Below are 14,528 nucleotides of genomic sequence, written 5' to 3'. Positions count from 1 at the left end.
TATGGTAAGCTGCCAGTGTGCTATAAACTGACTGCCCTTGTGAAATGTTATGGTAAGCTGCCAGTGTGCTATAAACTGACTGCCCTTGTGAAATGTTATGGTAAGCTGCCAGTGTGCTATAAACTGACTGCCCTTGTGAAATGTTATGGTAAGCTGCCAGTGTGCTATAAACTGACTGCCCTTGTGAAATGTTATGGTAAGCTGCCAGTGTGCTATAAACTGACTGCCCTTGTGAAATGTAATGGTAAGCTGCCAGTGTGCTATAAACTGACTGCCCTTGTGAAATGTTATGGTAAGCTGCCAGTGTGCTATAAACTGACTGCCCTTGTGAAATGTTATGGTAAGCTGCCAGTGTGCTATAAACTGACTGCCCTTGTGAAATGTTATGGTAAGCTGCCAGTGTGCTATAAACTGACTGCCCTTGTGAAATGTTATGGTAAGCTGCCAGTGTGCTATAAACTGACTGCCCTTGTGAAATGTTATGGTAAGCTGCCAGTGTGCTATAAACTGACTGCCCTTGTGAAATGTTATGGTAAGCTGCCAGTGTGCTATAAACTGACTGCCCTTGTGAAGATTCAAGAAGAGTCTGGTAGATTTTATAAGATGAGTTATAAATCACACTTGGATGAGTAATTTAAGGTGTGCCCTCCATGAGCATTGCACTCACTCACCTTTAAACTCAAAGCCTAAATTATCTGATTGCAATGACAAAGCCCCAATGTTGTATGCAATTTCTAAAGTCTTCTTTTGATTTAACTATTTACCTCGTTAGTAGACCGGATGCAAGTTTACCTCCATCCACACCTTCAATTTTACCCTGTTGAGGAAGAAAACCAAAATATTAAATATAAAAATGCATTTTAATCTTATCATTGTTATTTTACAAAACTACTTTTTTTAATCTTTTTATACACAAAGGACTTACACATTCATTTGATGTCATTTTTGAGCAGGCAGTGATCGAAATGACGAAATGAAGCATCATTTTCATCAAACAAATCATGCACTTTGGATGCACAAATCCCCCAAAATTGCTAACCCTTAAAGCAGACAACTGCAGGAGAGAAACTTTGGTCTTTTTGAAATAGCATCAAAGAGATACTTTGGTCTTTTTTGAAATAGCATCAAATAAATGCCATTTTAATACCTTGGCAAGCTCCGCCTCCTGGATAGTAAGAATCTCATTGGACGAGGACAGACGAATATTTATGAGCTGTACAGTGGATTGCAGACTGTTGCATTCTTTGTCCAACTCCTAATATTGAAAAACAAACAAGTGCAATTAATGTGTTATTAACATGTATTCCAAACAATCCAATTGACCCTTTGCATGGATTTGCCACCTTGCTACCAAAATGAGGTTCTCTGTGCAAACGCATTGTAAAAGGTTTTTTTAACAACATTTTTCACACTTTTCGTGCACAAGTTAACGCAACAAGCAAGAATGCTTTTGCAAGGCATCCACGTTTATTAAAGCGTAAGTATAAAAGACAACACTGTTACACAACACTGGGCTATACCATTTGAAATCCACAAAGAAGATATGACCTTAATCTGCCACCAGGGAATGTGAATTTCAAATGTGTACACTGCTCTCCATAAACCATTCCAAGGGTGCACAGTTCAAGATCAAAACAAGGGTCTACTTGTAGGGCAATTCCAGTTGAAATCCATACACCCCCTATAGACCCAGGGAAGATATGGCCTTAATCTCCTACACAGGGAGTGTAGATTTCAAATAGTCACCCATTCAGATGACTCACATCCATTGGTAGCAGCACATAAGCAACAAAGAGCTGCACAGAGACCTTTCAAGACTCTCAGAGAAGATAAGTAAAAGGAGGGCATGCTTCGCTGGACACTGCTTCAGGAGTAAGAACGAACATGTCACTAAACTGATAAACTGGACACCCAAACATGAAACAAGGAACCTTGATAGACCACCCCTTACGTATGTAGATGTATTCAAGCAGGACACGGGACTGGAAGCATCTGATCTGGGACTGCAATGCAGGACAGGAGGATATGGAAATCAGTCATGGTTCAGGAAAACCACCTGAAATAAGCAAATAAGCATGGAATAATTGGGACACCATGTTCAGTGACTTTCTGTAAAGTGTGCAGCCTTGTGGGTCTTGCAGTGCACTATAGACCATCACCCTGAGGTTGGGTCACAGCATAAAGGGATCAATAAATCCCTGTGATTTAATTGATTTTGATTTCTAATAACTTACCATTATTCTCTTTTCTAACATCATCTTTTGTTGTTGCCATTGTGAGTTCTTCTGTACCTCCTGCCTTGAATCTCCTATATAGGTTCTAAGCTGGGCTACTAGATTACTCAGGGATACAATCTCATCCTGCTTGCACCTACAGGTAGGAATACATAACTTTGATTTCAAGTGTGTGCTTGTTTATGAAAGTCCAGCCAGCCAATTATGATGCATGCAAGTGATAGTTGCAGAAGCCATTGGCTAACACTTTTGTGTAATTGTTAAGATCATATAAGATGCTGATTATTGCCTGATTTCTGTTGGTCAATCCTATTCATGTGATGTGTTTCCCACAGCATTAACCTCATGAGCATTGCTGCCTTTCTTACAGTGTCCCTGATTGGTTAAGGGGTCAGTCACCCACCTTTGCACCATATGTTTGCAGGGCTTAAGGGCTGGGGTATGAACGTTTGGACAGTATTTATTTTGGGACATCAGAGCACATCAGACATATCAATTGCATTCTGAATACGAAGAATGTCATTCTGATATCAAATAATTTTGATTTTTGAAATTCGCAATTACACATTTTATGGCAAATCATTAAAATTGATATTTTTGATATTTAACAGTACTTGAAGTAAACTTTATAAATCTGATGATTTATACTTAAAGTGTATGTAGGTGGGATGAAAAGCCGACGATCAATTGAAAATTTTGACCTTTCAGTATTGAAGATATGGATTTTTCCCCAAAACACCAAAAAAATTAGGTCTTTTGGAAAAAAATCCATATCTTCAATATGAAAGGTCAAAATTTTCAATTGACCGTCGGCTTTTCCTCCTCTACACACACTTTAAGAATATATCATTAGATTTATATAATTTACCGAGGACTGTTATATATCAAAATTTGAAAAATATCAAATTTTATGATTTGTCATAAAATTTGTATTATATTGTGATTTTCAAAAATGAAAATTATTTGATATCAGAAAGACATGCTTAGATTCAGAATGCAATTCGATAGGTCCGAGGTGCTCTCATGTCCCACAAAAAATACTGTCGAAACGCATAATAAACGCTTCATTTTAGATCCCTTAAGAGCACATCAGACACACCAAATTGCATTCTGAATATGAGAAATATCCTTCTGATATCAAATAATTCAGATTTTTTCAAATTTGCGATATAATAGAAATTTTATGGTAAATTATTAAAAATTGATATTTAACAGTCCTGGAAGTAAACTTAAAAAATCCAATGATATGTACTTAAAGTGTATGCAATGTGTGTATGAAAATTTTGACTTTTCGTATTGCAGATAAACATTTATTCTCAAAAACATTCCAGAAAAATTAGGATTTTGGGAAAAATGAAAGTGTTCAAGTAGTAATTGTTTACAACAGGATAATCTGAAAAAATAAATAAATTCAGTTTCTGGTGCCAATAACATTTGGGACTTTAATTCCTTTAAAATACAATGTACGTGATAAATTTATGATGTGATTATTTCTCATCTAACATATCAATCATCAAATCTACGGATCCAGAAAACTACCAATCATTACAAAATTCGACTATTCCATTTAAAATCCCCACTACCCCTGTGAAAGATTTAGCTAAAACTTTCCACAGAGGGAGTATGAGTTTTGAATAAAATAGACAATTGGGTAACTTCGATTTGAAATACTCACTCCAGTTGTGGAAGATATAGGTAAAGCTATAATACAGGAGGAATATGGGTTTCAAAATGATTAACCCTGACCAATTACATTTAAAAAACATATTCCCCCTGCGGAAGATATTTCCAAAATCTTCCACAAGGGTAGTGTGGATTTCAACTGGAATAGCCCAAGTGATAAGTGACTGATACTGCTTACATGTACAACCCACCTTAGCTCTTCTTTCAAAGTTGCTACATTCTGTGTATGCTGTGTCTTCTCAATATCCAGGTTAGTCTGTAGATTGGACACAGTTGATTTGTATGTGCTTTCATTTCTTTGCACGGTGTGCTCCAAATCGGTCACCCTCAGCTCAAGTGTTCTACTTTCAGTCTTGTATTTGTACTTCATTTCATCCATCTATAAATTAATTTAAAATTATTAAATCAATAAAAACAAATGGTAAGCTATTTATTCAAATCACAGATCAAGGACTGTGTTCAAATTATAACTTTCTATGCAGATAATTTGATTCTCCATACTTCCCACGTCTTGATTTATCTATTATACCTCAATACCTAGATTAACCTCAATACTCTTTGTTTAACCATATTCCTCTTTCTTTAGTAACATATAAAACAATATAATAAATTAGTTCAAAGTCTTTGAAGCAATTTTGAGAACAGGAGATCTCAATACAACATGCTGCAAAATAAGGATTCTGAAGGGCACCCATTTCAAGGCAATTTTGAAAGGGTACATCTATTTTACAAGCAATGACATGTTAAAGATAAAGAATAGCAGCAATTAATAGGGCATCAAGGCAACTGGTAGGGGCACCGAAGGCAATTGCAATTTGCAACCTGCAGTCCAGATCCTGCTCGTTGATCAATTGTGGTTGGTCCTTGAGTTGAGCAGCTCTGAAATGTATAGTACAGTAAACATAGCAAATGAAGGTGTATTTGGCCCTCAAACACAAATCTTAGAAGTAATTTTGGCCCTCTGTGGCCTGCGAGCAAAAATAATTGAGAACCCATGTTCCAGAGCATATTGCACAAATCACAACATTGCAATTCTACTTAAATGCAGACATGAATATTTCATAAAATCAAGATTAGAAGAATTTTAAAACTGCAACACTCCTAAATTTGATAACTTACCAGGAGCACTTTCACAGTACCAACTGAGTCCTCAGCTGAATATGTTATGGCTCTGATGATTTATGGCTTGACAACCTTGGATGACATCACACTTTTACATGATGTCAAAGGTGACCGTGTTTTCCTCGTCCCCCTTGTTACTGTGAAATTGCTTCCGGTAATTGATCAAATTTAGTAGTGTTGAAATTAAAAATTCTTCTATTCTAGTCTATACCACTACGTATGAATATCCAATTTTATATCAAAACCTAAGTTTTTAAACATGAAATTGTGCTGATTTTTCCCATACCACTAGATGATATTGCAGCGCTATTCTACATACCTGTTTATTGTGTGCATCTTGCACTGATGTCAGTCTAGTTGTTAATTGTGATACCTGTTGCATCTTCTCATTCTCAGCTTGTCTCAGTCTCTCCCTAAGCTCAGCTACCTCCTGTGCACACCTGTATCACAATGTAACAAAATATAATGCTAAACCACTCTAGGAGTAAGATTAGACAGAGCGTGAGAGCGCGTACCACCAGTCAAAGTCCCCGTGTATTGTATGCTACCAGTGCTCGCATATTCATGAGGGCCGATTGTTCGATCATGCCGTGTCAAACAATCACGCCAGCGCTATGCGTGCCTTCAGCAGTATCGCGACAGAGTTGCGTGCTTTAGCGATTGACACGCAATAGACAATGAAAATACGCTGTAATTGCGTAGCAGTCTCGCCTGTCGCATTTCATGGAACAATCGGCCCTCATTATCGGATGAGGCGGAGACTTTGACTGGTGGTACGCGCTCTGTCTTATCTTACTCCTCTGTGTGCTAAACATTCACATATTGTATCTCTCTCTAGTCAACTATCCCCCTATAAATCAATGCCCCCTATAATTAATGTCCCCCTCCAGGCCTCCACCCTTCATTTTTTCACAGAAAAGTTACCAAAATGCATGAATGTCCATGCCATACCATGTAAGGGATGAAATTAAAACTCGATTGGCGGTTGACTGTCAGTTACCGACGGTTGAAACACATTCCATTGTTTAAAACAATAGGAATTGGCTCAAGTTTTGATTTCATCCTGAAGTAAGCTTAAAACTGGTATTTGCTGGATGTTATTATCACCAAATTACATGAACAAAACCTATTCTTTCTTTGGCTTCCATCCAATGCATTGCCAAATTATCGTAGAATTTTCAATCATTTGGTCACATTTTGAAATGTAACGCAAGGAACACAAAAAAAAAATTGGGAAGGGTGATGAGGTTAAAATAAGTTGAGTTTCCTTGACCTGCTTAAGGTATCACATCAGACCTAAGATCAATGTGATTGTGTTAGGATCCTTTCAAAGCCTGGTCATACTTAGATTGAATGCAGTACCTCCAGATTGTTTTTGTCATACTCTCTGGAAACTTGCATCTGCAGCATGCACAAATAATGAGTGCGAAGTGCTACTTTTACTGCAAGTTTGTACTTTTAAATTTTCTTTCGCCAAAATATCACATTTACGAGAGAATAAAATCATTACATGTTCAATTTGTTGGCAGATCCGCCATGAGCTGTTGTGGCGTGTGGTGGTGAGATGAACAACATGTAATCGTTAGTGCACACTGGTTCGAATCCGAACGGTTCTGATTTTTTCTCTCCTTAATTATAATGCCAGTTTGTCTGAGCTCCATTTCTTTAATTAAAATATCACAAGTACACTTTTTCAGTCGTCATGTGTTGTAATCCATATAACAAATACATGCAACTATAATGCTAGTAGAGTTTTAGTTCTCATCATGATCTATCAGCCGATCCATTAACATGTTTTTACCTTGCCCTTGATCCATCTAGTTCAGTCTTGAGTTGTGCAACTTCTGTAGCCTGCCTTGTCAAGATATCAGCGGTGTGACGTAAGTGTAGATATTGAGCCTGGTCAGGGACTGGGTGATGAGTTGGCTGTTGATGATGTACACCAACCCTTGCTCTAAACTCCTATGTGTGGGAAATATGATCATCAAGTAATGTTATGAGTCACTGTTTTTTTTTTTTTTTTTGATTTGTTCGGGTTTTGACAACCCTGGATAACCCAAGAAAGCCTCTATTGAAGCTTATTTCAATTGGGGTCCATTTTGAATACCGGGACGGATTGGGAACAGTCAGGGGTTCACACCCTACTCTTTTCGAAACTGGCTGTGAGATACATGTACAGGTATGGCTCTCTGCACATGGGACCGACGGCTTAACGCACCCTCCGAAGGACGGAGTACTTTCATGATTCATTTACCAAATTCTAAATGAACCAGGTGGGGAGAGCGGAAATCTGAATTTAATCTACAGAGGTTGCCAATTAATTTCAGACTTTTTTCCCAAGTCAATATCCCAGCAAATTGCCACCACCGGGAACTGAACCCGGGACCTCATGCACTAAAGGTAAGTACCCTAACCATTGTGCCACGCTCTCCCACTGTTATCACACCCAACATTCACAGATATTTTGTATAAAACTCTTTGCCTCACTGTGTGTTGTGCCCTAGTCAAGTCAAAACCTCTACTGTCTCTTTCTACCCAGGTGTATAAATGGGTACCAGCATATAGACCCTATTGAATACTACATCAAAGCACTGTTTTCCACCAACATGGCTGCCATTTCAAGTGTTATAATCGTTATAGTTGGTTTATTTGATAGGGTCTATAGTGCTACTGGCTACAACAGACCACTCAAAAGCTAAAAAAAAAAAAACAATAAATTTTTTTTTTTTTTTTTTAAATCACTTTATGTTTTTCGGTAGTGATTTTCCTATTACAGGTAGTGCAATCTGTGGTCGGTTGAATGTGAAACGTGTATAAACATAGACACCCCTATTCAGAAGGTCAATAAAGTTGGTTAAACCTACCTCATCTGGTGAGGGCAGTCTTCTTTGTTGACGTCTGAAACAAAAAACGCAAAAAAACACCTCAAAAATGAGTTGTTCATCACAAGAAATCCCATTCTATAACCAATAGGCCTATCTGTTAGTCTTGAATAAAGGTTTTGATAGGATATAGAGCTCTGGCTATGACTTAAAATTTGCTTCATTGCTTTTTGCTGTGGATAAGCAGATTTCAACAACTTAGATCAGAGTTAACAAATTTAGAGTTTACAAAATCAAAGATCATATTTACATAAATCAAAGTTGATTCTCGCAAACTTTAGAGGTCCCAAACAATCCAAATAGCCAAATGATGGAGTACCGGTATTCAACCTAAGACCCCTGTAATCTGTAACTAAAAGCATCTTTTGCCTCAGATTCTGCCAAGACTGAAAGCTGAGATCAAGACTTTTTGAATTCCAGGGGACCACTTCACAGGTTTTTGCTGTCGATACGAAAATCCAAGTTTTTTTACATCAATTTTTTACATCACACTGTGTGACAATTTTCTACCTTACTCAATACCTTGTCAATTCTGCATTCTGTAGTTTCAACTCTTCAAGTTTTCTACTTGCTAAAGCCAATTCTTTCCAAGGATCCTGTACTGCAGCTTTATCCGTCTTTGGTGGACGTTCACTTGATGGAATAGGTTGGTCTGCATTCTTCTTTGAAGCCTCTTGTAGCTGTGTCTGGTTTGAATCTGCTGGAGGTGTTGTTTTGAAGGAAGATGGTGGCAGCAGAACTGGCACATTGGTAGCTAATGAAATATAAGAACATAAGAATACTACCCAAGTCAAGATACTAGCTTCTATATGCAATATTTCTGGGTTTTTAGGCAATTTTCAACCAGAAAGACCCTTGATTTTGACAGTTTGCAGCTCCGAAAGACCCCCTTTTTCCGGTACACCGCTAGCTCCCAAAGACCCACCACCTCAAAATGCACATCCACAAAAATTGATGTGCCCCCTGTCACATATAGGCAAATAAGGACTAATCTAAGATAACCGGCATTGACCAAGTCTAGTCACAGCAGCCTCGGACTACCTTGGGCTGGTTGCAAGTTAAAAAGTTTCCACACTTCCGGCTTAGGTTATATCTGTGTTGTTTTGTTCCAAAATCGTCTGTCCCACAAGATTTTGTATAGAAATAGACACAGAAACAGATTAAAAAAACTCTATGTATTAAAATAGAGTTCATGGTTTTTTCCTCTTTAAATACATGTAAGGTCACATAAAATAAAAAACTTGTATGCAACTATATTTAAATGTTACAAAATAATGTTAAAAGCGCCAGATATCCGCACCAAAACCAACCAAATACTTACATATATTTAAACTGTGAAAATGTGATAAAAACGTTAGTCATTGTCTTACCAATAGTAACACTATACAAACAATTGCAAGTAATCAAAGTCCATAAATCATCATTAAATTGGTCTTCTTGACTTGTTATTGTAAATTTGGTCCAATTCTGACCACAGATAGTAGTGACTATTTGCTGCCGACTAGTCGACTAGGAAAAAAGTGATAGTGGCCCAACTCTATTAGACGAGTCAATATACATTTGAGCTTGACAAAATTGGAACACCAATCTTTTTGCTAGCTAGTGACTGTATTTAAGTGTAAACACCCACCTGAATTAAAAAGGCCAAAAAAGGTACCAGTGGGCTATATCGAAGCCAAAATGACTTTTTTGGTTATTTTTGTTTGTAAACAGTTTTTTTTGTTCTATAATCTCAACATGAAATGACAAAATTGTGTCACCATACCTTATCATTGTGGAGGGAGTGGATTCGAGTACAAATCCACTTCTCCACAAAGATAAGGTATGGGTGACACAAGAGGGCGCTGCACACTTTTTTTCTCAGACCCCCTGCCAAAATTTTGTCATTTCATGCTGACATAGGTTATATAGAACAAAAAAAATGTTTACCAAGCAAAACAAAGTATGAGCCATTTAAAGCCCGCTCCTACTATAGGGGGAAGAAATGGTAATTTGCATGGCTATGATGCAGGGCCCAAATTTCAAAATTGGGCGAATGGATGAAAACCTATGGAGCAGTGTAATACACATAAAAAGGTCTAAGCCAGCCATACGTCTGCCCGTCTTTAAGACAGGCTATTCTAAATTTTAGACGGGTAGATTTAATAGATTTTACAGATGTAATAGCTCTAAAACAGATGATTTTAAGGGCATATGAACTTGGGACTAAGTGACATGTAAAGGCCAAATCATCAGGACATATATTTGAACCCAGTGACCCTTCCATGGGTATAGACATAGACATATCACCTAGACTTATGACTGCCCATTCCTTACCACAGCGGGAGGTGAAGCCCTGTATCCAAGGTGATATTGACGGATTGACCGGGTTACTGACGCGTTCGTTTGCGTGATTGCTGCGCCGTTACCGCCCGCGTCAAATGCAACATGTTCCATAGACGTGAACATGTCTGCTTCTTTGCGTCGGGTTGTGTCCTTGTCAAAATTGTTGCTATGCAGTGTTGACTTCACTTTACGCGAAGCAAAGTCACTGGTCTAGGTACTTGTTTGTCTGGGGGTATAGAAGTTGTTTTACAAAAAGTTGTTATTATATTTGAAGGTCAAATTTTGGTATAGATTGGATGAGTGGTTTTTTTATTTCTGGCTAAGACTCTGACACATAATCATGCATAACTCGCAAGTTTACGCAAAATCGGAATCAACTGAAATTTTGGGAAGCTTTTTTCATTATATATCTACTGAAAAATGTCATAAAAAGAGGACTAGATGGCTCAAAATAAGCTAAGGTGTCATAAAAGTGTAACACACAATTATTTTTCCAGCTCTTTTCTTTTGGTCTCCAACCAGGTTTAAATTATAGTATGCACATATATCGCTCATAATACACTAAAAGAAAGATAAGTTATAGACCATTTACTTCACAAATTTAATTTTCTAGCCCTTGCATGTATGTTATATTTGACAGACACAATTTTGATGATTTTCTGCAATCAAATAAAAATTTATAAAGTATTACATAAGGTATTTTGTGGTTATTTAGGTGTAGGACCTACAGCAACTGATTGTGGAAAAAATGTGTCCAAATATTACAATAAGGAGGATAAATTGTTATAAATAAAATATGTGTGTCTGTCAAGCCATAACATACGCTAAGATGTCTGTCAAATGTAACATACAGAATAATAATTTGGCAAAAACAGTAGTTCAAGATGGGAAATTGAATAAAGATCACATGCAGTTTATAAATCACATGTTTTAAAACACTTTTATAAACTCTAAACTATCATCATAATGTGAACATCAAGTGATTTTTAATTTTTTAAACGTATTATGTATGTTACTTTTGACAGACACATACAAATCTTATGTATGTTACTTATGCATACAAATGTTTGACAGACAACACTTAACAATGGATTGTGTCATCAAAAAGCTTCTCCTCACAAAGTGATAGTGCCACAAAGCTAGGTGGAGCTAAATGCTATGTCATGTAGCATAATTAGCTGTATCACCCTAGTTTAGCAGGAATTACAGCACCGTCTTGCGTATGTTACTATTTGACAGACATTTCAAGAAAATTTTTAAATTGTTATATGTTCAAAAAAGATGGCAGCCACTTACAAATTGATTATAATATGGAGAAATGAAGTTATTTACAATAGATTTACCCTTTAGTTTATGCTTCAAGTCTTTGTTTATAAAAAACTGAGGGACTTCAAAATCAATCAAAAGTTTGACAGACAATAGTAACATACGCAAGGCAAACTTTTAAATCCTTTTTTTGATCTGTTAACTTATAATTCATAATGCCTCTTTCTGTTTTTTTGATTGGTTTACTGCACCATTTTGGGAAACAGGTCACATGAATTTCTATAAGGATCCATAAAAAAAATTAAAAGCTGTTGAAAAAACAGCGTCTCGAACCTGGAATAGACTGCCAACTGGTATCAGGGAATCACAATCAGTGGGTATTTTCAAGAGGGTTCTAAAGTCACACTTGTTTCCATAGATTTTGTAGCCTTCATAGGCTGTTCTCATTTATTTATTTTCTTCATGTTCTTCTTTTGCTTTGTTTTGTGTTTTTTGTTTTGAGCGCTACGTTCTAAATGTAGCAGCGCTATATAAATATTTATAATGTATGTATGTATGTATGTAAAAAGGCGTCTCTTGGCATGTTACAAATAAAAGTGTAAAAATAGGCATTTTTACAGCTATTTTTTTTAATTATTATTATTTAGAGTGAAAGGATTTTACTTAAATTGTGTATGCTATGTCTTTACTACCTAAACTTGCCACTAAACTAGCAAATATTCCATTTCTATAATTATTATTTTTAAAAAAAGATGTCAAAATATATGGCTATAATATGACACCTTAGCATATTTTGAGCCAGATGCTAGGATCACAAAATCCTCCTTTCATCTTCAAGTGAGGAATGGTAGGAAATGGTATTTATGTTAGAAAGTGGTATTTTGTGTGTACCCTGGATAGATGTAAGGTAGCCATCTCAAACCTCGAAATGGAGAAGTCAGTGGAAGTCGTAGTGACGGAGGTGTAAGTACCTCGGGCTACAACTGAACAGAAAGTGTAACTGTAAACCACTCCCCTGAAGCTGAACTGAAAATGATGCTCCTGACAATGGCAGCAATGTATGCAAATTTACAACTTTAAACATACTATATTGGCAAAAGACATACATGTAATTGCCAAACAATATAGAATAGAACATTCTAGTTCTAGTTGGTTACGACTCAACACCCCAGTTCCCTGGTGGGGAAAGACGAATCGGTTATGGTGTGCGCTACATGTAGTTCTTCTTTAAATCTATAATGGTGAAATGATCTTTGAGCTGGTTTTATATGCTTTGGGTTCTTGGATATTGATTATTTCTTGTGGTAGATTGTTCCAGTCTATGACGGTTCTTGGAATAAATGAAATGGGCTGAAGTTCAATGAATGATTGTGAATGAGATCTCCTGGTGGAGTGCTGTACCGGGCGCAGTAGTGTTCGCACTGGTATGGACGTCAACTTCTCAAAATATTGGAGAAATATGCTCACCAAACATTAGGAAACTATGCAATCAAATTCCCATTCAAATGCGTGGAAAACTGAAAGTGCATAATCCCGGCCAAGTGTACCCCTGTCCTTGATCGACAAATCTACCTTACTATCCACAACGACATGATAACTACTGTGTGGATCATAAGGTAGACTGGGGAACCATACCGGCCCAAGTCAGAGATCGGTCAACGGTTTTTTGATGCTCTAAAACAATTTGGCTACAATTTAGCTTCCAAGCTATTAAACATTTATCTTTGCAAGATAATTTGCTTACTTAAAACCATCAAAAGTTGTTTTGACGACTGACTGGTTCGCCGGTCCCCCTGGACTTTTTTCTCGCCTGCTTCATGGAGCCTCAAGCTTGCAAGGTACCATACGTCACCTGCTTAATTATTGAATGGCTGGAATGGCCCAAGTCTCTCAGCCCCGATCGAAAAAATTAACATGGCGGAACAAAATGACCGTGCGTAGCAGTTGAAGGACCGTTTTTTTTACAGACTTCATAAAAACTTATAATAAAATAACTTTTTGTAAATTCAAACAATAGGGAAAATACCCATGCTATTTTATTCTAATCACATTTTTAATAATTATAATCAATTACCATACCTCAGAAAACTTTAAATTATTGATAACACAATTTGGCTGCATGTCATCAATTTGGCAGTGTTGCAAGTATGTATTTATTACAATATGGCGGCTGCCTCATGCATGTTGTTGATGTCCGACGATTACTCCAGAAAAATGTACACAAAATGATGTTTTTAGTACGGTAAGTAAAATAATGACGAACTGATAATGGACTCAAGGAGTATAGGTTAGCACAGTGTGTCACTAATATGAGAACAATATCCTCATATTTTTGAGACAATAACATCCTCTGATGTTGATGCGGGATCCCGCTTTGTTGGAGTATAGAAACCAGAACCAGAACCAGGATAAGGAACTTCAGGAAGAAGTTTTTATTCATATGCATGACATTGTGCCCTACATGGCAACTGCGTACATCATTGTCTTCTATTCTTCGCACCCTCACATCTGCACAGCACAATTTTGTCCGTCTCCTTGAGCAAGTGGAAACTTTCTAGGTAGGAGTCAAGACATCAAGCATGAAACATGTGATGTGTGTAAACAAGTATGTGACGTATTACGAGATACATCCACGTTCTAACTTTCGTATCACAAGCTATTGGTTGTTCATACTAAGTTAGAACTTTTCGAACAACCCTGGCCTAGCCTAGGCATCTGCGAGTACCTCGGGCTAAGTATAGTTATGATAGTCCGAGGTAGACTTGCTCGCCAGTCCTACGATACATACATGTACGGTAGGCTACCGTACCTAAGGACTGGCTCAGGCCATTTTGTACACACTTAACGGTTTGCGCAGGTCAGATATTCATCAAAGGTATATTTTAATACCGCCTTTATTGTGCTTGCTAATTTAAGACTCGGTTGAAACAAAATTAAGGATCGAATGCATTTTAGTGTCCAAAAAGGCAAAATTATCGTCAAAGTTCTGCCAAATTCTCCACCCTTACGAAGGGTG

The 14,528-nt window shown here is 37.2% G+C and overlaps 1 protein-coding gene across 1 annotated transcript; it reads right to left on the bottom strand.

Moving 5' to 3' along the window:
• Positions 1–752: 752 nt before the first annotated feature.
• On the bottom strand, positions 753–7,456 carry LOC140139264 (uncharacterized). The gene is made up of 7 exons (XM_072161045.1): positions 7,448–7,456; positions 6,841–7,001; positions 5,359–5,479; positions 4,109–4,296; positions 2,235–2,370; positions 1,148–1,255; positions 753–817 (listed from the first exon to the last, which is right to left on the bottom strand). Exons 1-7 carry the CDS (start codon positions 7,454–7,456, stop codon positions 761–763), a joined length of 780 nt encoding a protein of 259 aa, XP_072017146.1. The 3' UTR covers positions 753–760.
• Between the last annotated feature and the right edge of the window lie 7,072 nt (positions 7,457–14,528).

This window comes from Amphiura filiformis, chromosome 18 (assembly GCF_039555335.1).
Source record: "Amphiura filiformis chromosome 18, Afil_fr2py, whole genome shotgun sequence".
In the NCBI taxonomy this organism is placed as follows: domain Eukaryota; kingdom Metazoa; phylum Echinodermata; class Ophiuroidea; order Amphilepidida; family Amphiuridae; genus Amphiura; species Amphiura filiformis.
This window is presented reverse-complemented; position numbering and strand designations above follow the sequence as displayed.

What these genes read in the sequence shown, in the direction of transcription:
- LOC140139264 (XM_072161045.1), bottom strand. An exon ending in AAGATGCACACAATAAACAG is followed by an intron (nt 4,297 to 5,358) that starts GTATGTAGAATA and finishes ATTAATTTATAG; the next exon opens with ATGGATGAAATGAAGTACAA. An exon ending in ACTTTGAAAGAAGAGCTAAG is followed by an intron (nt 2,371 to 4,108) that starts GTGGGTTGTACA and finishes TCCTACCTGTAG; the next exon opens with GTGCAAGCAGGATGAGATTG.